The sequence below is a fragment of the Nansenia antarctica genome, assembly GCF_963989245.1.
Source record: "Nansenia antarctica genome assembly, chromosome: 1".
NCBI classification, from domain to species: Eukaryota; Metazoa; Chordata; class Actinopteri; order Argentiniformes; family Microstomatidae; genus Nansenia; species Nansenia antarctica.
In genome coordinates, this window is record NC_137674.1 from 60,073,579 (window position 1) to 60,098,174 (window position 24,596).

Genomic DNA, 24,596 nt, shown 5'->3' on the forward strand with positions numbered 1-24,596 from the left:
AGTTTATGTTGGCGTGTTGAGGTTTAAAGTGTGCAAGAACGGTAAAAGTTGTCAGGGTCATTTTGTGTTGACTACTTGGGATCATCACACTTCCATTGGCGACTCCCAATATCCTCGTGAACATAAATCCCCATCCCCTCCACCTTGAACCCCCCCCCCCCCCCCCCAAGCCTCCCAGCTGTTTAACTAGATCCCACAACTGCGTTGTATAATGACTCCAGACGAAAAAAAGGAGGGGGAGGTTTGATCAAAAGAGGAAAAAAAGGGAAGAGTATCCTGCGGCCCAGCTGTTGCTGAGAGGAGAGAGGGAGCGCAGCTGGCTGCACATATTTCAGGCCCGCTGTCGTGCTGACACATCAGCGCCAGGAACTGTGACCTTTGGTTGGGCGACAGGCAACACCCCTCCCACTCTGATATTACTATATCCCAGAGAGCACAGCATGCTGGGAGGACAGCTTCTGTGTGTGTGCATGTGTGCGCATGACAGAGAGGGAGAGGGACAGTATGTTTGTGAGAGAGAGAGGGAGAGTGATCGAGGGAGGGAGGGAGAGCGTGTGTGTGTGTGTGTGAGAGAGAGAGAGAGAGAGAGAGAGAGAGAGGGAGAAAGAGGTGGGGGGAGGTGGTGACTCTCTGAGCTGTGTCCTGCCAGCTTGGCTTTAAATCAAACCAATTGCTACCTACTTTCTCTGCCAGAGCAGCACGGCATTGGCCAATCTGTGACTATTAGTAATTTACTTCAAATGTTCACTTCATATCTGGGTATAATCTCGTAAAAGAATTGCCTGAGCATGAGAAAATTGTTACTTAATCTTTTTTCTTTTAAGGCCATAGAAAAGAGAGAGAAGTTCATGCCAGATTCATTAGCTGAGTACTGGCAGAAATGTGCTGCCTATGTCCATAATTATTGCCCATGTCATTTTTCCAAATCATCTGGGAAATGGGGGTGAGATTGCGTCCATTATTCAACAACAGTTCGTCAATGTAGCTTGTCATGAGAGGGAAAAAACAATGATGTATGCAATGTAGCCTCAAGTGGGAGCAGGGGGAAAAGATGGATGATCCCAATGTTGAATCAGCCAGTTATTCCACCTTCATTCAACAGAATGGTGAGAACATTCTGGAATCAAGGCCGATTCAAGAACATTTCCTCAGGTACCCTTGAAATTGAACTTTGTTAGAAACCAGAGGGGAAAAACACCACAAAACCAACATAAATACGAGATAAAAACCACATCAAGAGAAAGCTTTTTCACACTAACTACGGTAGGTTTTCCAGTAAGTAATTTCTAGTAATTTCTTCAGGCTGGTGAAATTATATGAAATGGTATGTTATTTCTGAACGTAAAAGTTTAGCACAAAACATGTATTTTACACACCTTGTCTCTAATTAGTCTTTACAGTTACCTTTAAGCTAAGGGACTTAACCTTATCTTGAGTAAATGGGTTAGCTGGATAGATAGCCGAAGGGAAAAGCTTGCACTTTCACTTGAAAATGTTTGCACACAGTGTCGTCTTGGGAGAAACTAAGCAAATGCATTCCAATCATGTGTACAGGGTCATAGAACCAATGGATGTCTATTTCAAGATTGTCATAAATCAGTTCAGAAGTGTATTTCAATGTCTCTGTCTCTGTCTGTGACAAGTTATTTGATCTTCCTCCGGTTTACTGAGAAAAAAAAGTGTTAGGTTAGGTGAATGCTTAATTTACCCTTAATTTACACAACAAAACATGTCACCATTTTCTCCTAAATGTCAGACTGTGACTTTTTGGGATGACAAATGCATATTCATCTACACTCAAATAAAACAGTATATTTGTTCATGCCATTTCTCAGTTTATACTAATAAGGTTCTCAATGTGTACATATAACATATTATTAGATAAAATAGTATATTAGATAATACTATTTATATACTCTCTGCTGAACTGTGGACAAAAACCTGTTCAACAATATACAATATAAAATCTGTTCAAAAATTCACAGCTATAATAATCAATGAAAGTGTGATGACAATCCCAAAATAGGCAACAGTTTGAAGTGAAAGTGGGCGAAAGGTAGATCTTTCGGTCAGGGTCAGCAAGGCCTTCATGCAGACTAAGAAAATGGTGATGGAACTGTTAACCTACCCACTGCTCATGGTCAGGACTCTAGCAGCATACAACAGAGATACAGATGAAAACAACATTATTTGGATGTTACTCAATCGAAGGAGAAATAAGTGAATACCAAATTGTTTTTTTTTGCATGCAATTCACTAGCCTGGGTGCTAGGGTTTTCTGTAACAGCCAACTTGTAGTCTAGCCAAACAAATAAGGTAATAATGTACTTATTAATAATGCGTTGTTGATTACAGATACAGTCTGGCACCTAGGCTAGCAATTTAGGCTTGTCTAAAATTCTAATTACTTCAGGGAGCCTGAGTTTCCAATTTCTAATCAAATGGAGAGAATAGAGAATGTAAATAGTTAACAGCTGTGCATGAACTATAAACTGTCCACAATTCTAGTGAGCAAGTAGTGGCAGCCTGGCGTACTTATCTCTGACCCAGGATACAAAACAGTCTGCTTGTTATCCCTACACCCAAACTGAACTTCAAAGACATGAATAATCAATCACAGACTGTACATAGAACCAGAGCTCCAGAGATAAGTACATCATTTACTACAAGCAATTAAATTGTGCTAAGTTTTCTGAATGAGAGTCAGTGCCATAAAATAAAACACATGAGGGACTGTGTCTGTTCTACTCACTTTAGTTCTATGGACAGTGCACTAATGAATCGAATGAAATGACACATGAAAACAGTTCCACCTGAGAGCATGAAGAGTATGAACATTCTGGAATCAACAGTATTCACTGTTTCATTGCTGTCTGTGACACCCTCTGGTACTCTGTGGCTGCCCAATCATGATAACTCACTTGCACTAAGACACAAGCCAGCAGCACTATATGGGGGGGATACTTTACTCTGTCTCTCTCTCTCCTCCTCAGCCCAGCCAACAGTGTAAATCAAATGGGCAGATAAGAGGATGCACTTAGAGCTAAAGCAATCACATTTCACTGTTTCTAGCTGTCTCTGTCTGATCGTGACATGGGGTAGGCTTTCATTAGCACACCGATCTAAGTATTATTATTTTATTTTGGGGGGGCTATTTTGTTTCTTTTAGGGGGTGGCTGTTGCATTATAATGCATAAGATAACAAAACATACTGACATACTGAACCTGAGGGAATGTCAGGCTGATTCTCCTCCCATTGTGACAGATCAAGCTTATTTATTGATTTATTCTGCAAATGGAAACGCATTACTGCTCACAGACAGTGTATTGATGACTGTCCCCTATCAGTTGCAGTCACAGCAGGTCCTCTACAAACCGTCCTCCACATGGAGGCCAAGGGCAGCTAGCTACAGTATCAGTGTACTGAGGTACAGTTATACAACAGTACAGTGTCTGATGAACCCGGGATAGATAGAAAGATACTACTCACCCCCTCAGTGTTGGGCCCAGCCAGCATCTCCTGCAGGGCCCGGACGGACAGGGACTGTTCCAGCACAAAGTTACAGATGCACAGGTCTGGAGGAACATACTGCAGGAGGGAGGGAGTGGGAGGGAGAGAGGGAGAGAGAGAGAGAGAGATTATAGACCGACATACTACTCATCAAGCCGACTAGCCTGGGAACGTGCTTCTGCATTCAACAGCACTACAGGAACAGGCTGCTACCTAGCCTACAAGCCAGCAAAATAGAAATATCACGCACACGCACCACACACACACACCAGGAAAACTCATTCATTGAAATTCATAACATTGACATCCCTTGAAAAGAACTGTAGCGTTAGGCCTATACATAATTACTTTTTGGGTCTCTCCCTAATGTTTGGCCTGAGAGGAGAATTTGGAGTATCGGTGGAAAGGTAAGAGCCTTGAGAGTGGCTCGGTTGGGTTCTTATTAGGTTTGTTTAATCCCCCTCCCTCGCCTCCATCGTTGTGCTCTCCTCCTCGGATCCCTCTAGGAAGACAACAACCCCCATTGTTCTCTTTCTCTTCCCAATTCATCACATCCAACATGTACCGTAACAGGTTACATTTACATTTTTGCCCTTTTGTGACTTCAATACATTTAATTAAGTAAGTGAATCAACTATCAACTAGTCATAGCAGGAAATGGTAATACAACTATTAATGGCCCCAGGCCTGAGCATATATTATATATATGCATATATTATATGCTCAGGCCTGGGGTCATTGATAGTCGTCGTGCTAGAAGGACTCATTCTCTTTTAACAAAACAATTGAATCATTTGAATAATAAGACCAGGGACGTCAGTGCTGTACGTCTTGTCCCCCACGACCCCCACTCTGATGTCAGCCCCCGGGTGTCATGTTCCTGTGCTGTATGTGAACTGGAATGTGGCAGCACCCAACAAGAGGGCCCACTTGACAGTTTTAAGGAATTGTGCTACCTTAACTTAGTATGGAATGGGACAAGAATGATTTAGGGTGCAGGGTGCCACTCCAACCAGCTATGTTACACACCCAGTTGACCCTTGAACCCTCCAGTGAGGTGTGAAATATGAGCAGGTTGGGGGGTGCAGGGGGTGATAATGAGGACGATTCTGTCACTCAGCGCAAACACAGGAGTGTGTGTGTGTGTGTGTGTGTGTGTGTGTGTGTGTATACGTGGTCTGAGGCTCAGAGTAATGTGGGGACAGTTTTATCTCAGCCTGTCCGCACACTGTCTTTATTTTATAACCAGAGAAGGGTGGAAAAAAAATACATTTAAAAAAGGAGAGTGGAGATTGACAGGAGAGAGAAGGAGAGAGTGAAAGCACGCCATGGGATTAAGTGCAACTCCCAAGACTAGCTCACTGCTTAATGAGGTGATCCCATAGCCCATGTGACAAAACCTGAGCTGGGGTCGACAGGGTCGGTGGGATATTTCAGTTTGATTGCAGAAGAACTACACCAAGATCCATGACATGACGCAAATATGCCACAAGTGCAATATGACCTTATGCAATGACACCTGGAACATGTTTTTACAATTGTCTAATTCTTATGAATAATTCAATTGAAAGGACCAATTATCATACTTTCTGTTTGAGCATCTGAGTTTTGGGTCACCTTGTCCTTTAATTTCTTTAATTTCTTTAATTTCCTTAATTCATCCTTTAAGAGCAGCAGCAGAGTGAATCCAGGGTCATACCTGAACTGGGGTGTGCTTGGAAATTAAGCATGGCACAGGGTAACATTGCCCAATATTACAGTTAACATTAGGCTAAATGAATGAATGAATGAATGAATGGTCTTTATTGTCATTGCTATAGTACAGGTACCAAACAACGAAATTTGGGAGGGGTGGCTCCCCTGATGCTAGGAAAGAAAAAGAAAAAAAAAAAAAAAAAGAAGGTTTACATAAATAAAGGCTATGTACACTATCCACTATACTATACTGTACAGATAAAACACTGTGCTGTACTCTATGCTATGCTATACCTATTCTATTATAAATGTATACCAATTATAAATGAATCTTGTTACAGTATGTTGTGCTGGTCCAAGACCTACTACAGTATACAATACTTTGAATGGGAAGGTGTATCCAAACCTTTGACTGGTACTGTATATATTTCAACCTTGCCATGCCACACCAGTGAAGGCTGGTGGAGGTAGAAATCAGAGGACGGGCTCATTGTAATGCATGGAGTGAAATGAGGAATGGTATCAATAAGACTTTTCATGTCCCCCGGACATCTACATCCGCCAGCCTCCCCGGTGCTATACATGTTGTTTCTAAAGAGCATACACATTTAGAACCAGGCCAGAGTGCAGCGTTGCTTCCTATTGCAAAACCAAATATGAATGTCCCCCTGTTCTTCCTTTGGGCTAGTGGGGCTCACTATGACAGGCAGAGAGCCAGTTCTATCCAGCAGCTGGGTGTCAATGAAGTGTCAACACCTGAGATCTGCGGATGACAAACGCCACCGGCCTGTGCCAGATCGCAGTCCTCCTCACAGCTCAGCCTGCTGATGCTCCCAAGGTGGCCGACTGTCTGAGTTCACCTTTGTCATAATGCCCAAGGTGAGAGAGAGAGGGGAGGGGATGGGGGGGGGGTGAGAGAGAGAGAGAGAGAGAGAGAGAGAGAGGGGAGCGTGAGAGAGAGAGAGAGAGAGAGAGAGAGAGAGAGAGGGGAGGGGGAGACAGAGAGAGACGGGGGGAGCGAGAGAGAAAGAGGGGGGGAGTGAGAGAGAGAGAGAGGGGGGGGGGCGAGGGAGAGAAAGAGAGAGAGAGGAGGGGGGGTGAGAGAGAGAGAGACAGAGAGAGAGAGAGAGAGGGAGGAGCGAGAGAGAGAGAAAGAGAGAGGGGGGGGAGTGAGAGAGAGAGAGAGAGAGGGGAGAAGGGGGGCAAGGGAGAGAGAGAGAGAGAGAGAGAGAGAGAGAGAGAGATTGTTGTGCCGTAGGCTACTTTGATGCTTTTTTCATCCAGGTGAGATAAGAATTTCGGTGGGGTAAGCAAAAATAAGGGGCTCAAAGTCAACATAGGTGCTATCCTTAAGAGCCAGAATGAGATTTTGTATATCACTCTATTACTTGTGACAGTTTCCTGAAGTAGGGGATTTCGTGGGCTGTCACACCTGTCTAGTTGGGGTGCAGGTGTGTGAAGCCGAGCAAAATAAGGAGCAACCAACAGTCTCTATCCTCAGCTGCACTGTTGGCCTACTTCTTCTAAGTGAATTGATCAAGGGGCAGGCTGGTGGAGGTAGAAATCGGAGGACAGGCTCATTGTAATGCATATGGATGCAATGGAATGAGGAACGGTACAGAATCACATGTCTGATATCATTCCTCATTCCATGCATTTACAATGAGCCCATCCAGCCTCCGCTGATGGAGAAGTATAATACATGTTGACAGCGTGCAGACACAATCTGAACCTCGTGGCGGGGCAGGGACACACAGTAGGAAGGTGAGGACAAACAGATGGACTATACCACGACACCTCTCAACTGTCACTTCCGTTCTCTCTCTTTAATGAGATTCACGGGCCAAATCATCAGTGAGCAGGCCAGGAAAACAACAACAACAACAACACAGAGGAACAGAGATGACAATGCATGGAAGGTAGCAGTGTGTTCAATTCCATACATTTCTATGTCATAACCTTATGCCTTTCAAGTGGGCTATTTGTGACTCAGATAGAGATAGCTGAATCATAGACATCCCCTTCAAATAGGGGCAGAAATGCATATATTATGGCATTGCATTTAGAAATTCCTATTCCAGTGAAACCGAGAACACCACGGTGACCCACGGTGAGTTATTTGCAAACTGGGAGGGTCTATTAAGTCAGAGATTTGTATCACTTAGCATTATGCCAAATGCTACTTACGGTAACTAAAAAAGATGTGCACACTGCTCTAGAATGTTATCAAAGCCAAATTACTTTTAAAAAAGACGGATTCAAACAGTGTTTTTTTATCATGCTAAACAATAGTGCTATAAATAAACCATTCATCCCTGCCAAGCACTCAAGAGTCTACCAACTCACCTTAGCCTCAGATGTGGGTTCCAGGTAGCATAAGCGATTTCCCAGTCCCTCTGCGGACAGGCAGAACTTCCGATTTTCTTTCTTGATGGTGGCGACAGTCTGAAGCACCACCTCATCATCCTGCCAGCAGAGAAGGGAGAGTTAGAGAGAGGCTATGATCCACACTGTCACCTCCACACAATCAAACAAGCAGTGCTTTTCTTTTCTCTGTACGAAGGCACTGTGCTCAATGCTAACCAGCTATTTACATTTGAGTGCAAAATATAGGCTATGAAGGATATGACAAAAAAGGCCAGATACTTGCATTGCGATGCACCCTGGAAACTAGATCAACTGTCAGACATGATAATGGATACATGGATGGATGGATGGATTACTTGTGTTTGCAGTTGCTCTGCCTGTACAAACACACTACTGTGTCAGGTTTTTGTTCCTCTGAGCGGAGCAAATACATGTTTTATTTATGCATTCCCAGGATAGTAAGAACCAGAATCGGATCAGCATAATACAAGCTTTTGCAGCATTGAGCTATTGCAGGATTGAAAAGTCAAGAAAGAAACATAAATACATTACAACCAATTATTGCCAATATCACATAAACATGAAAAAGAGATTTGCAAACCTAGTGACATTAAGGGAATGGATTTATGAATGAATGAATGAATGAATGAATGGTCTTTATTGTCATTGCTATAGTACAGGTACCAAACAACGAAATTTGGGAGGGGGGGCTCCCCTGGTGCTAGGAAAGAAAGAAAAAAAAAAGAAGAAAAAAAAAGAAGGGAAAGGAGCTGGTTTACATAAATAAAGGCTATGTACACTATCCACTATACTATACTGTACAGATAAAACGACTAGGGTTGTCATATTGCACATAGTGTTATTGCACATTCATTTAAAGTGTCGCAGTTTGCAGGCTTGAAATGTACACATTTGTGCCTCAGCACTACACCTGATTTTTTCAATCCAGCAGCTGCCATCAATCCGTCCAGACTGTCCAGGGCCCAGAACCTAGGTCTTTGCTGTGTTCAGGGCCTGGATGGCCCTGGGGTAGAAGCTGAGCTTCAGTCTGTTTGTCCTTGCGGCCATGGTCCTGTACCGCCTTTTCGAGGGCAGCCGGGCAAAGTGTTCGTACCCAGGGTGGGATGGGTCTCTGGAGATCTTGGAGGCCTTCCTGAGGCAGCGTGTGTTGTACAGCTCTTCCAGAGAGGGGAGGGGGGCGCCGGTGATCTTCTGGGCTGTTCTCACGACTCTCTGTAGCGCATTTCTCTCTGCGTTGTGCAGCTGGAGAACCAGTTGCAGATGCAGTAGGTGAGGATGCTCTCTACTGCGCAGCGGTAGAAGGCCACCAGTATCTCCTGCTTGTTGTGTTCCTTCCTGAGGACTCTCAGGAAGTAGAGCCGCTGTTGTGCCTTCTTGATGGTGGCTGCTGTGTTGTTCTTCCAGGACAGGTCATCCTGTATGTGCACCCCCAGGAATCGGAGGGTTGAGACTCTCTCCACGCTCTCTCCGTCGATGAGCAGGGGCTGGACCTCAGATTTTTTCCTCCTGAAGTCCACGATGATTTCCTGGGTCTTTGACTGGTTCAGCAGCAGGTTGTTAACCTTGCACAGCTTGCTCAGCTGCTCTACCTCATCCCTGTACGCCGCCTCGTCCCCCCCCCGAGATGCAGCCCACCACGGTGGTGTCGTCTGCAAACTTTACGATGGAGTTGCTGGGGTGGACGGGGGTGAAGTCGTAGGTGTAGAGGTTGTAGAGGATGGGGCTTAGCACGCAGCCCTGGGGGGACCCAGTGCTGAGTCTGAGGGCTGTGGAGGTGTGGGAGCCCACCCGCACCCTCTGGGGGCGGTCGGACAGGAAGTCCTTGATCCATGCACATATAGAGTGTGATAGTCCCAGGTCTAGTAGTTTGGTCACTAGCCTGTCTGGAAGGATGGTGTTGAAGGCAGAGCTGAAGTCCACAAAGAGCAGTTTCGCGTAGCTGTTTCCCCTCTCCAGGTGGGATAGAGTGGAGTGGAGAGTCGTCGCGATGGCGTCCTCTGTGGACCTGTGGGCTCTGTAGGCGAACTGGTATGGATCCAGGTTGGGCGGATCCATACCATGTGTGACTATGTGGGCCCGGACTAGTTTCTCGAAGCACTTCATGATGATTGGTGTGAGTGCCACCGGGCGGTAGTCGTTTAGGCAGCTCACCGTGCTTATTTAGAGATGAGTCCTTATTCTTTATTGCACAGCATAGATCAGGAAGCCATAATTGGACTGGGGTCAAAACTAAGCATGCAACAATGGTTGCTGCATCTGTGTGTGGATTCCCTGGCATTTACACAAAGGGAGTGTTATTGATTTATGTGTTGGAAGCTTTCCCTGACTAGACCCTCTCTCTCTACCAACACACGTCCCACGTTAATCGGATCTGATGGTTGCCATGGTTCTGGCTCCTACCATCAGACCAGGATTAATTCATTAGAGTAAAGCTTATATACTGTATATAAAATGGTAAATGGACTGACTAAAAATAGCGCCTTCCAAAGTTCTTTACAACGGCCTCTCATTCACCCATTCACATGCACATTCACACACCAATGGTGGCAAGCTACCATGCAAGGCGCCGGCCCGCTCATTGGGAGCAATTTGGGGTTCTGAGTCTTGCCTAGGGACATGTGGACATGTGGCCAGCCGGGGTTTGAACCGCCGAGCTGCCAACCTTGCGATCATTAGATGCCGCTCTACCTCCTGCACCACAGCCACCCTGTATCCTATCCTATAGACTTGCTCCTATGCAAAGTGATTCTGGTTCGAATATATATACAAAAATATTGAGATCCCTCTTTCTTTATGTAATTCCTATGGGTCCTTATCACTCACCATCTGAACCCAGCCTAAACCTCTCAGCTCACCTATAAGATCTACTGTAGGTTTGTGCTCAGAGATCAGAGATGTTGGCCCCGTCACGACATCCTCCTAATACCATTTTAACTGTGCAACATCGCTAACACACTCCACTGCTGCTAAACCTAGTCTAAACAATGCCCTTATGAACATAAACATGGTCACAACTCTTGAAGAAAAGGCAATGTAATGAGGAACACAATCCTGTGTGTATTGTAGGAGACTTCACAACAGAGGTTGACGGCGGTCTGTGTTATTAATTGAAGAGAAAAGGCAAGCAGCACTGAGTGAGAGCCTCAGGCTCAGTCTGAGACCCAGACCCAGGCCCAGGCCCAGATGAGAGAACAGTCAGGAAAATATGATGTCTTAATTAACCTCCACCGCAGTGTTTCCCTCCAGTGGGTTACAGATACAGTAGAAAAGTCACAGCTTTGGCACTCCTGGCAGCTCCCACTGAAGACTGGGGGCTGAGAGAGCTTGTTGTTCAAGTGTGAGAGATGGAAATCGAATATGGCAGTGGAACTGCTGAGGTTTTGTCACCTCTTTATAATTAAGTAAATATGACTTTCTTTTCGTACAGCAGCTGTCTTGTATGCTACTGCAGCTCCAAACACCGACTGGCAGGCACAACAGGAATGTTGCGGTTGGAGGGTGTGCGCATGAGTGTGTGTGTGTGTGTGCGTGCAAGTGTGTACAGTATGTGTGGGTGTGTGGTATACCATAGGAAAGGCTGGACTTGACCCTAAGCAAGACCTCTGGTCTATCTTTCTGTACACCTGTCTTCGCGTGTGTCTCAGAATCAATCAAATGAAAATATCGATTCCACTGGACCAAATCCTCTGAGTACACCACAGAGTGCCTGTCTTAATAGGGGGATTTTTTTCTCTCTCTCCTCCCCTAACTTGAGACTGAGCCAGAGAATCTGGTGGTCCTGGGGATAGCAGCGCAGCCATCTGCTAGACAGCTAAAGAACCGCATCACAGTCTATCTATAGGGCTTTGGGGTGGTGCTGCATGTGTAAGGAGGAGGAGGGGGCGGGGGGGGGGGGTCTAACCAAGTACCGAGAGCTGAGGAGCAACTTGACCCAGCCCTTACCTCTACCCACCCCCACCCCCCACCCTCAATAACATGCAGCCCCTGCCCTTCTACAGTAGCTCTCCAACCAGGCCTTATGCCTCAGACCACCATGGCAGAACTGGCAACAATGACTCAAGTCACACTGGGCCTGTCCCAGGCCACTATTACCTAAGACGCAAACGTGCTGCTGTCCCTTTGGTTTCATCATTCCTTCCCTCCCTCTCTCTCTCCATCTCTCTATGAGCAGCAGGCCTGTGTATCTTAATAGACAGGAGCAGGTGTGTGTGTGTGGCCTGATGCATCCCACTGGCCGTAACCCGAGAGCTCCTTAGGCTCTTGCCGTGCCAAATGAATGCTCACAACTCACTACCGCCTCCCATGTGAACTTGAGAAAAGGTGAATATACTTAATCCTTCTGGACCGCTATTTTGACACACATGCCGTACAAATGCTCAGTGGGGAGGGGGCTGCTTTTGACCAAAAAGCAGGCAGACGTTAAATGGAAGGAATCCCGCAAATACTGGACAAGCTGGACTCCTCATTTCACGCCGTCTGGCCGAGCGTGGTCCCCCTCTGAATAGATGATCTGCTTTGGGGTCGTATTTCTTGTAAATGTCAGACAAGGTGATAAGTGCTGATGGAGTTAGATGTTTTTAGCTAAGCTAAGGATCAAGGATCAAAATAAAGATAGTTGGGCAACTAGCACATAATCACAATCAAGACACCTTGTGTTGTACCGATTGAATGATCTGAAAGAACTCCCCACAGCTGAATAGCCTGGTTCATGTGCGGACTGCTAATGTTTGAGGTGTGATAAATGCAATGTTAGAGAGAAGGGAGGGGGGGTGAGAGAGAGAGAGAGAAGGGGAGAGAGAGGGGGGGGGGGGCACTAGTGTGTCTGAAAGAGAGACACACTAGTGTGTAAAGAAAAAGAAAGAGAGAGAAAAGCGCTAGCACGTTAGAGCCTTGAGAAAGTGAACAGGACACTTCTACAGAACCTCCTCAGGAGCCTAAAATAACATTCATCAGCACATACTCAGTAGTCAGCCTTGCTCTGAGCAGGTTGTCTACAGAGCACTAGCGCCTGCCTGCCTGCCTGCCTGCCTACTACTGACAGTTTAATGAGATGCTTGACTACACCAAGTGCATCCACCTCTCACCACCATCAAGCCCCCCAGCACAAACGAATGGTCTCCATGGAATAATGATATGAGGGTTTTGAGTGAGCTGGGCCGGGCTGGGGCTGTATATGTGGGACTGGAAACAGAGTCTGAGGAGAAACTAGTGGAGTTGCTAAAGAGAACCCCTGGGTTATGTAGAGTTAGGAACACTTTGTCATAGCTAGTTTGCCTTCAATGGGCACCCAACGGAAGGAGACATGTTGGAACAAAGGAGGTAGCCTCTCCGCTCACCTGAAACCGCTCTCGAATGCTCATTTTGATCTACAAAAACAGTCTTTATTAAAGTACATAAAGTACCACCAAAGCATCGTGAACACTATAGGTTGCTTTCCCTGCCCCCCTAGTTCTATTACAAATGACACTTGTCTCGAAATCCACACCACCACAGCCTGTTCATCTTGTGAAGGCTACAAAAAGTAGCCTTAAGCCAAGGAGTTGGACATAGGACACAGTACAGTACCTGCCTGCTCTTATGGGACACAGCGGTGTAAAAATAGGCCTAGCCTCCAGGAATAGCAGACACTTGGTATCAAACATGCATTTGACATTATGCTATTACTGTCACTCACTGATAGGGCGTTCACACCGGCAAAGAACAGTTCCGTTCTTCCCAGTCTGGAACCGGCCGGTGGAGACTGAAAAGTTGGTTCACAGCGGGAACCAGAAAATAGTGGTTCTCAAGTGGGAACCAAAACGTAGAACAGTCACGTCGTCAGTGGGTGTGTCATATTCTAGGCTGCAAAGACCAGCAAGAAGGAAGGAGGCAAAATGTAATCTAATCTAAATCTAATCATTAGTGATCAAAACAATTATCAAAAGTTAATCATTCTCTCTATCTTCCTCACATGCTCAGCAAACACACACACACGCGCGAATGCAAATTTCTTACGCCATTTCTATTCCAGCAATGGAGCAGCTGGTTAGTAAGAGAACGTGTGCAGAAAGTGTCTTTTGTTTTGTTTCATAGAAAATAGTGTTTATTTCAGATACTGTTGTGGAAGATATTATCCTCATTTCCAGTGAAGTAGCTGCCATCTAGTTGTGACATTTTTGTTTATCCCGCCCCTTCATCACCCATCGTTGATGACGCGGTTGGTTCTGGTTACACTGATATGAACCAAGGTTCGGAGGTTCCCGAACGCGAACGCGAACCGGAAAGGTTCTTTGCCGGTGTGAAAGCCCTATGAGTGAAGCTGTACAGAACACTACTTCTTCCTCATCGTGTCGTCAGACACTCTGTGACACCCAGAAGGGAACAGGCACCATGCAGCACAGTACCCTTACAAAAGAAGCATAGCAAAAACATCAACATCTAAAAAATAAAGATTCCAATGTCTGGCGATTTGCTCCCTCTAATGTTGCTGCGGTTCACGGTATCTGAGAGTCATACTGTGTCAGTATTACAAATCGGATTTCTCTGGCTTAGTTTGCATGGATATTGCTTTCAAGCTGCTCCAAATAACAGGAGCCGCCAACCACCCATCCAAGTGCGAGCTGGTCTGCATCAGCATTAGGGGAGGCAGGTGGCCGAGAGGTTAGACAGGGCCGGCCAGCAGTCAGTAGTTTGCTGGTTCGTTCCACAACCGAGAAGGGAGCAGGAAGTGAGCTAGTGACTGGAGGGTTTCTGGCATCATATCTAAGGAGCCTACCAGTGCCCTAGAGCAAGAAACTTAACTGCTAAGGGCTCTGTTCTTCCTGGAAAGGGTGGTGCACATATTGTCTTGGAGTGTGCAATGCATGTGTGTTGTCTCGGGGGTGGGCAGAAAATACCACATACAGAACTGTTGTATAAAACACTGTTTGTGTGTTGGGGTAGGCTTGGACAGGGGGATCTGCCGGGGTAGGCCGGAGTGATTCTGTATGCCGTCCAGAATGAAAGAGGGAGAGGTGGACAGAGGGGGGTTAGGTACTTCCGAAGTGAAAGTCAGCCATCTCAGACCATCTTACTCTAAGCTCTCAGCTAAGGAATAAGTAAGTTGCATGTTAAAATGAAGGTTAGAATCTGAATATTACAACTCTTTGTCAGTGTTTTTACAGAAAGACGTTTGACTCAATTCAGTTTCTTCTCTGGTAGAATACAGTAGATTCAATTGGACTGGAAAAGACAGAAAATAAATGTTGTTTACAGTGTCTTACATTGGATCAATATCATTCTGGGACAAAATAGAGGGATGGAAATTGTTTCCAAATCCATCATCTTGTCATTTCGCAGTCTGCCAGTGAGACAGGAAATCACTGGCATGGCTGGATGCACATCGCAAATGGAGAATGCTGTTTTAGAGCTGAGAGAGACAGAGACAAAATACAACATGACTTATCTGCCTAAAGTACCAATGTTCTCCATAATGGTAACAGACAAATAACATAGGACCTATTTGATTACGGTAGTCACTTCGAAAACATTCCCCAGAGGGGATGCATATTCATGATTGTTTTGTTATGTTGAGTAATTGAATGGTTTAATGACTATGCTGAACAATTCTAAAACCCAATAAACAGATTTTTAAAAGAAAACAAGAAAACCCCCTCAAAATGATCACTTTCAGACAGACAGCATGACTGCTAATCCTACAAAACGTCTTCCCAAGAGATGTTTATTCACTTCACGTTGATGTTAGGTGCAATGAAAACAAAGAACACCTATGACAAACCAAATTAACAATAATGACAATCTGTATCAAGTCATTTGAATGACAACATACTGTATGTGCATACTATCGCTGTTGAGTGCCATAGCACAGTGCCACTATCAATGTACTGTAGTAGCAGTAGTATAACTAGAACCTAATAAACCTAATATCCTTAAGCACAAACAAACCTGATTTTCAGCAGCTCTCCACCTATTCCAGGCCTCTATTGATTGATGAAGGTTATTATTTGGGTTTAGAGTCCCCTCACGCTGGTGGACAAAGTGTGATTCTATTGCTAATTCAGTCAGGACCTCCCCAGCTAGCAGGGAATGTTCCCATAACATTGGCTAACATTCCCTACAAGTTCTGCTAATATTTTAAAGAAAACGTTTTCATCTAATGTTCAAAGAGCATTTTAACGATGTTTACCATTTCAAATAATGTTCCTATAACGTTAAATGTTAACAAAGTGAGAACGTTTTAGGTGCAACATTCTGAGGATGTTTTGGGGACATTGTTTAGGTAACAGATTATAGAATGTTCTTTTATAAAATGTTCCCACAATGTTACACGATAACAAAGGAAGGACATTTTCAAAGCAACATTTAGATAATGTTTTCAGGATGTTATTGATGCCTCAGATCACAAAACGTTTTTTCTAGAATGTTCCTGTAATGTGATATGTAAACAAAGGAAGAACGTTTTACCTGCAACATTCCAAGGATGTTTTGGGGACATTGTTTTGGTAACAGATTATAGAATGTTCTTTTATAAAATGTTCCCACAATGTTACACGATAACAAAGGAAGGACATTTTGAAAGCAACATTTGGATAATGTTTTCAGGATGTTATTGATGCCTCAGATCACAAAACGTTTTTTCTAGAATGTTCCTGTAATGTGATATGTAAACAAAGGAAGAACGTTTTACCTGCAACATTCCAAGGATGTTTTGGGGACATTGTTTAGGTAACAGATTATAGAATGTTCTTTTACAAAATGTTCTCACAATGTTACATGATAATGTTACACGATAACGCAACATTTACTTCCGGATCCACACTGTTGCGCTCTATACAAATGAGCATGTCATTTATTATGTAATAAGAAACGCATAGATAGCATATTGAAATAGGTTTTCTTAACCCTTGTGTGATGTTCACTTTTTAGACCCTTTCGTACTGTTCGGGTCCAGTTGACCCGGGACATCATTGGGGTTTTAAAAGCAATTGCCCTGACACGGTGCTCCTAGTCCCAAGGGTGACCCGTACAAGGGGGTATACTCAGGGTGCAAGACACCCTTTGCAAGCCCCAAAATAGCCCATAATATTAAAGGGCGCCTCCTGTGGGCACAAACAGGTACTGTACCCAATAATGCACAATTGGTACTGTGTACACATTCAAAAGTGCATATCTTTTGTTCTGGTGGATCTAGGGGGGCTGCCCTTTTGAGAGGCTGGAGCAGAGGATGCTTAGTAACAAAGTGTCAGACCCCTGGGAATAGGTGGGGGCGAACAACAGCATGATGAGTAGTAGCGTTTTTATGCACATGATGCCCCTAACTTTGAAAATGCAAAATCCACTATAATAAAGACCTGGGTGTCATAAATCATACTTATCTAGGAAAAATGTTAATGAAACAATGTTTTCATTGCTGTTTATTATTTTGAATTTATATTCTCAATTGACTTTCACATGCATCTAATTATAATCAACCCAGCTAGCAATTTTTGGTTCTAAAATTTTTCAAAGAATGTTACCTAGAACGTTCTCGTAATGTTTTCAGCGGGAAGTTTTCTTTAAGTTCCCAGAATGTTCTAGGATAACGTTCTCTAAAAACATTTTTAAAATGTTGTGTGATAACCTTCTTAAAATGCAGTGGTGTGCCGTCAGGGCCAGCAAGGCCTTCTCTGCTGGCCTAAACATCATCAGAATATACATTTTATTTTAATATATTTTTTCCACAAATATGTATTAATGATTCCCCATAGTCTATTCTCTTCATTTCATAGCTTTCCTCTTGGTTGCGCTGCTTCCAGTCTCCGATTGAGATTTGGAGGGCTGGCCTTTATGTTAGAGCTTTTATCCATCAAAATGTGTTGCTAGGGGGCTCCAAAATCTGCCTGCCTGCAGAATCTGCGGTGCCGCGAATTCGACCTGTAACTTAACGTTGGAACGAGAAAACCTGTGGCGTTCCTAGTAAACCTACGTAGATGCGAGCAAAAGCAACAACGGCGCCTGCTGTAAGGCTCAATGATGTCAGCACCCAGCACGTCTTTTGATTGGATACGCACTATTGATACGCACTATTGATACGCACTATTGATATTCACTATTGAGATGCGTAATGCCGGTAGATGTGAAACTTTTGAAAGTGCGCAGGGAAACGGAGCATCACAACGAAAGCTTTCGTTGACTGATCGATAATACTGATCGATTGTGTCCTGTTTTTGGGTAAACAATAACTTTCATTTAGGGGACACGATGAAAGCACCGAGTCCACAAACAGAGGAAACTACGTTGAGCTTCTTTCTTTTCTGGCTGAAAACAACACAGATTTACATTACCACCTGTCCACAAACAAAGTGTTTACTGGGACGTCAGGCAAAATACAAAACGACCTGATTTTTGCTATTGCTGAAGTGATGGTAGAAATGGATCATCAAAATGGAGATTAAAAAGGCACCCTTTGTCGCTATTATGGTGGACGAGACGACAAACGTGGGTAATGTAGCGATCTTAAAGATGTTAGTTTAACACTCTTCATTGTAAATGCGGATTTATTGATTAAAAATGCTTCGGAAATATTAATATAACTCTGTTGTACTTGTCTGACTATGTTAAGGTGATGCAACGCCCGGTTATACTGTGTTTCTGTCTAGTTTCTAGAGCCATGGCGTCATAACAATGGTATTAAGAGGTAGAATAATTCAGGTAGGAATGTGTCGGACATCACTGAAGGCCTAGGTGTGAAATGCACCGCCCGCCACTGTTAAAATGTTAAGTGACAACATTGCTGGAACATTAGGCCCTAATGTTCTTGAAAACGTTTTCAGCGGGAAGTTGTCTTTAAGTTCCCAGAATGTTCTAGGATAACGTTCTCTAAAAACATTTTTAAAATGTTGTGTGATAACCTTCTTAAAATGTTAAGTGACAACATTGCTGGAACATTATGCCCTAATGTTCTTGAAAACGTTTTCAGCGGGAAGTTTTCTTCAAGTTCCCAGAATGTTCTAGGATAACGTTCTCTAAAAACATTTTTAAAATGTGAGTTGACAATATTGCTAGAACATTACACCTTATGTTCTCAAAACATTTTCAGCTTAAGTTTTTTTAATGTTTTTTTAATGTTCTTGAAAACGTTTTCAGTGGGAAGTTCCCAGAATGTTTTAGGATAATGTTCGGTAATAACCTTCTTAAAATGTGAGTTGACAATATTGCTAGAACATTACACCTTATGTTCTCAAAACATTTTCAGCTTAAGTTTTTTGTTTGTTCCCAGAATGTTTTAGGATAACGTGCTCTAAAAACCATTCTAAAAACGTTTGCTTATAACCTTCTTAAAATGTTTACTGAAAACCCTGTTAAAACATTATGCCCAAACATTCAGAAAAAAAAATTGGGATGTTATTAAAAATTCAAGTTTCAGACTTGCACCAATAACCGAGGAGGCTGAGGACGTGGCAGACCAATCAAACGACTCTGATTAGATTTCACTAAGCCTGACTGAGATGTTCAGTTCACCTCCGTGGTCGGGCACAGGTAGACGGTTTTAGTTGAAGACAGCACAAGGGAACGGGACACTGTGGATTAAACGGTAAGGTTACAATAACTGTTTTTAATTGATTAACGTTACTTTGTATGGATACATTTACTTTCTTGACCACAAACTAACCGTTAATGCGAATAACGTCGAGCGTGTGTGTTGTCAGACAAGTTGGTGAACGTTCAGATTTCACCAGCCACTCAATAGATTAACGTCATTGTTGTTGGTTTTTTGGCTGGTGAGTGAAGCAAATCTACCAGCCCAAAAGTTTGGGACAGGTTTGGGGGCTAGCTAGCTAGCTAGCAAGCTATAGCAATCTAGCTAGCACAATTACTAGCATTCTACATGTCTATTTTACATGGATATTACTTGGTTATTTCCAGTAATTACTGCATAATTAACGGCCTGTAATTTAAAGGGCTACCAAAAAGACTTCTGATGAATCAGAAACTATTCTGATTTTAAATACTATTTTTGTTATAATGCAGGTGGATAATACAGGTGGACCATCCATGACTGAGGACAGTGATACAGGTGGACCATCTGTGACTGAGGACAGAGTTCAGAGTAAGGATGTGTCCAGGGATGATGTATAAGAATGTGTCCAGGTGCAGCAGCAGCACTTGAGGGGAGCAGAAGCCCCACACTGTTCGAGGACTAAATCAAGAACTACAACACTTTGGGAATGCCTGTCTGTCATGAGGATATGTACTGTCAGAGATATGTACTGTTGCAGTGATGATAGGTTCTGGTTTCAGTATGTAGAGTATGATGTTTTGCTTTAAAAAAAAAAAAAAAATGTTCTCAAATGAAGCTGTCTCACCTCTGTTGTTAATGTTAATAAATAATGATACATTATGTTGAAAGACTTGAATATTGATGTTATCAAACTTTTACATTTACGTTTAGCTAAAAACATTTTAAGAATGTTTGGGCATAATGTTTTAACAGGGTTTTCAGTAAATATTTTAAGAAGGTTATAAGCAAACGTTTTTAGAATGGTTTTTAGATCACATCCTGAAACATTCTGGGAACAAACAAAAACTTAAGCTGAAAATGTTACAGCTCCGCCCCTGGCTCATCAGCCGTCTATCAGTGGTGCTGTCAGGGCAAAACCTTCCGCTGGGCAAAAGCTACCGGGGGTGCGGCCTAACGCGTCACGACCAGCTGGCACGCGCACGCGTCACGACCAGCTGGCGACTGTGACTCGTCAGTCTAGTGTTTTTGAAACCTCCGTTTTGACAGCCCATTAGCGAAAAGCTGTAATTTGCCTCTACAAGTGTTAATATGTCATTTTATGAAGTTTTAATATGTTTTCAGGCGAGAAAGTAACCATATATATTCACAAAATGTATCCGGTTTATCAAAATAACCCGTTTATATAAAGAAAGAAACGGAGGTCTGATCAGCAGATCATTTCTCATAAAGTTGCAAACGCAATTTGAGCCCTGGACTAAGCATCCTAATATGTCATTTTATGAAGTTTTAATATGTTTTCAGGCGAGAAAGTAACCATATATATTCACAAAATGTATCCGGTTTATCAAAATAACCCGTTTATATATGATCTGACGGTTTTTTCCCCACTTCTGAGAGCAGACGACACATTTGGGTTGTGTCAGCAGATTAACGTAAATGCAAGTGTGCATAGCGCGCACACACACACACACACACACACACACACACACACACACACACACACACACAGAGGAAATCTCTGTTTAAACTGACGGCTGATTTCCGAGAGGACGCCCACGGACAGAAGGTGAACTTGGTAGTCGGAGGTAAGAGAGGCTTTGCTATCCTAGCGGGGAGCTAGCTCGCGGTGTTCGGGTGACAGCCAGGGCGCGTTCGTAAATACGCTCTGGAAATCTGATCAGCACTCACGGAATGCCTCTTGTCCAATCAAATGACTTGGTCCCTTTATGACGTTGAACCCAGTGTGCGCTCCGGGGCTCTCAGAGCGAATTTACGAACGCAGCCTCAAGTTCAATACTCGCGACACACACGGACTGGTCCAGTTTCACTAACCACTGTGTAGAGTAGTAGACGCATCATTTCTACTAACACAGTAATATGACTACATGATCACACTAGTCTAGTCGTGTTTAAGCCCACGTTTCACTTTCTACTCCTAGACACACACTGTCCTAGTCACACACACTCCTAGACACACACTGTCCTAGACACACACACTCCTAGACACACACTGTCCTAGACACACACACTCCTAGTCACACACACTCCTAGACACACACACTCCTAGACACACACACTCCTAGACACACACTGTCCTAGACACACACACTCCTAGACACACACACTGTCCTAGTCACACACACTGTCCTAGTCACACACACTGTCCTAGACACACACACTCCTAGTCACCCACACTCCTAGACACACACTGTCCTAGTCACACACACTGTCCTAGTCACACACACTGTCCTAGTCACACACACTGTCCTAGTCACACACTGTCCTAGACACACACTGTCCTAGTCACACACTGTCCTAGACACACACTGTCCTAGTCACACACACTGTCCTAGTCACACACTGTCCTAGTCACACACACTCCTAGACACACACTGTCCTAGACACACACTGTCCTAGTCACACACACTGTCCTAGTCACACACACTCCTAGACACACACACTCCTAGACACACACTGTCCTAGTCACACACTGTCCTAGTCACACACACTCCTAGACACACACTGTCCTAGACACACACTGTCCTAGGCACACACTTGTCCTAGTCACACACACTGTCCTAGTCACACACTGTCCTAGTCACACACACTGTCCTAGTCACACACACTCCTAGACACACACTGTCCTAGTCACACACACTCCTAGACACACACTGTCCTAGTCACACACACTGTCCTAGACACACACTGTCCTAGTCACACACACTGTCCTAGACACACAACTGTGTAAAATCAGTTTATTTTGTTACCAACTTACTGTTACATCTATTAAAGATATTGGCATTTTCCAACTCATGTCATATTGTACTGGGTTATATCCTCTACTCACATCTAGAAGTAGTATTGCAAGAAGTAGGCTACTACTACTATACCTTGATAACGTGTAACACAAAGATACAGATACATTAACAATCTAACCGACTGTACACACTCTGGGCAGTGCTAGGGCAAGTTGAGTGTGAGCAGACAGGCTTCATCCTGCGTGTTTGTTTATAATCTATGCTAATCCTGCGCTGTGGACGAACTCTGTGTGTGTAGCCTGTGTAAAAGAATGTGTGTGACTAGGACAGTGTGTGACTAGGACAGTGTGTGACTAGGACAGTGTGTGACTAGGACAGTGTGTGTGACTAGGACAGTGTGTGTCTAGGACAGTGTGTGACTAGGACAGTGTGTGACTAGGACAGTGTGTGTGTGACTAGGACAGTGTGTGTGACTAGGACAGTGTGTGTCTAGGAGTGTGTGTGACTAGGAGTGTGTGTGTCTAGGACAGTGTGTGTGACTAGGACAGTGTGTGTGACTAGGACAGTGTGTGTGTCTAGGAGTGTGTGTGTCTAGGACAGTGTGTGTCTAGGAGTGTGTGTGTCTAGGAGTGTGTGTGTCTAGGAGTGTGAGTGACTAGGAGTGTGTGTGTCTAGGACAGTGTGTGTCTAGGAGTGTGTGTGACTAGGAGTGTGTGTGTCTAGGACAGTGTGTGTCTAGGAGTGTGTGTGACTAGGACAGTGTGTGTCTAGGAGTAGAAAGTGAAACGTGGGCTTAAACACGACTAGACTAGTGTGATCATGTAGTCATATTACTGTGTTAGTAGAAATGATGCGTCTACTACTCTACACAGTGGTTAGTGAAACTGGACCAGTCCGTGTGTGTCGCGAGTATTGAACTTGAGGCTGCGTTCGTAAATTCGCTCTGAGAGCCCCGGAGCGCACACTGGGTTCAACGTCATAAAGGGACCAAGTCATTTGATTGGACAAGAGGCATTCCGTGAGTGCTGATCAGATTTCCAGAGCGTATTTACGAACGCGCCCTGGCTGTCACCCGAACACCGCGAGCTAGCTCCCCGCTAGGATAGCAAAGCCTCTCTTACCTCCGACTACCAAGTTCACCTTCTGTCCGTGGGCGTCCTCTCGGAAATCAGCCGTCAGTTTAAACAGAGATTTCCTCTGTGTGTGTGTGTGTGTGTGTGTGTGTGTGTGTGTGTGTGTGTGTGTGTGTGTGTGTGTGTGTGTGTGTGTGTGTGCGCTATGCACACTTGCATTTACGTTAATCTGCTGACACAACCCAAATGTGTCGTCTGCTCTCAGAAGTGGGGAAAAAACCGTCAGATCATATATAAACGGGTTATTTTGATAAACCGGATACATTTTGTGAATATATATGGTTACTTTCTCGCCTGAAAACATATTAAAACTTCATAAAATGACATATTAGGATGCTTAGTCCAGGGCTCAAATTGCGTTTGCAACTTTATGAGAAATGATCTGCTGATCAGACCTCCGTTTCTTTCTTTATATAAACGGGTTATTTTGATAAACCGGATACATTTTGTGAATATATATGGTTACTTTCTCGCCTGAAAACATATTAAAACTTCATAAAATGACATATTAACACTTGTAGAGCCAAATTAAAGCTTTTCGCTAATGGCGGCCAAAACGGAGGTTTCAAAAACACTCGCCAGCTGGTCGTGACGCGTGCGCGTGCCAGCTGGTCGTGACGCGTTAGGCCGCACCCCCGGTAGCTTTTGCCCAGCGGAAGGTTTTGCCCTGACAGCGCCAGGTGTGGCCGATTAAGACCGCGACTGGCTCCTACTTAAGCTCTGCTCCTGCTTCCAGTCAACGCCAGATCATAGCCATTTAATGGATTCCCTGCCTGCCGACCTCCTGCCTGCCTGACTACCCTGCTCCCTGCCTGATCCCTGCCTGCCTGTACTTTCCCTCCTGCCTGACCCCCAGCCTGTCTACCGACCACTCCGCCTGCCTGACCCCTGCCTGTCTGCCGACCACTCCGCCTGCCTGACCCCCTGCCTGTCTGCCGACCACTCCGCCTGCCTGACCCCTGCCTGTCTGCCGACCACTCCGCCTGCCTGACCCCTGCCTGTCTGCCGACCACTCCGCCTGCCTGACCCCCTGCCTGTCTGCCGACCACTCAGCCTGCCTGACCCGCTGCCTGTCTGCCTACCTGCCTACCTGCCTGATCCCCTGCCTGTCTGACTACCTATCTACCTCCAGCCTGCTCCTCCTGACACCCCTACCCTACAATAAATCATTATTATTGTTGTACTACCTGTTCTCCGTTGTCTGCTTCTGGGTTCCGCCCTCTGGTCGTGACAGAAAATGTTTGAGAACATAAGGTGTAATGTTCTAGCAATGTTGTCACTTAACATTTTAAGAAGGTTATCACACAACATTTTAAAAATGTTTTTAGAGAACATTATCCTAGAACATTCTGGGAACTTAAAGAAAACTTCCCGCTGAAAACGTTTTCAAGAACATTAGGGCATAATGTTCC

At 44.4% G+C, this 24,596-nt stretch overlaps 1 protein-coding gene across 1 annotated transcript in view; it reads right to left on the reverse strand.

The window, feature by feature from the left end:
* Nucleotides 1-24,596, reverse strand: part of ryr3 (ryanodine receptor 3) — a gene marked incomplete at both ends in the record, with an annotated part of 132,242 nt that overhangs the window by 102,053 nt on the left and 5,593 nt on the right. The window contains 2 exon segments of the mRNA XM_080531575.1: nucleotides 3,491-3,589; nucleotides 7,553-7,672. Of these exon segments, the coding sequence (XP_080387701.1) occupies nucleotides 3,491-3,589; nucleotides 7,553-7,672 (219 nt within the window).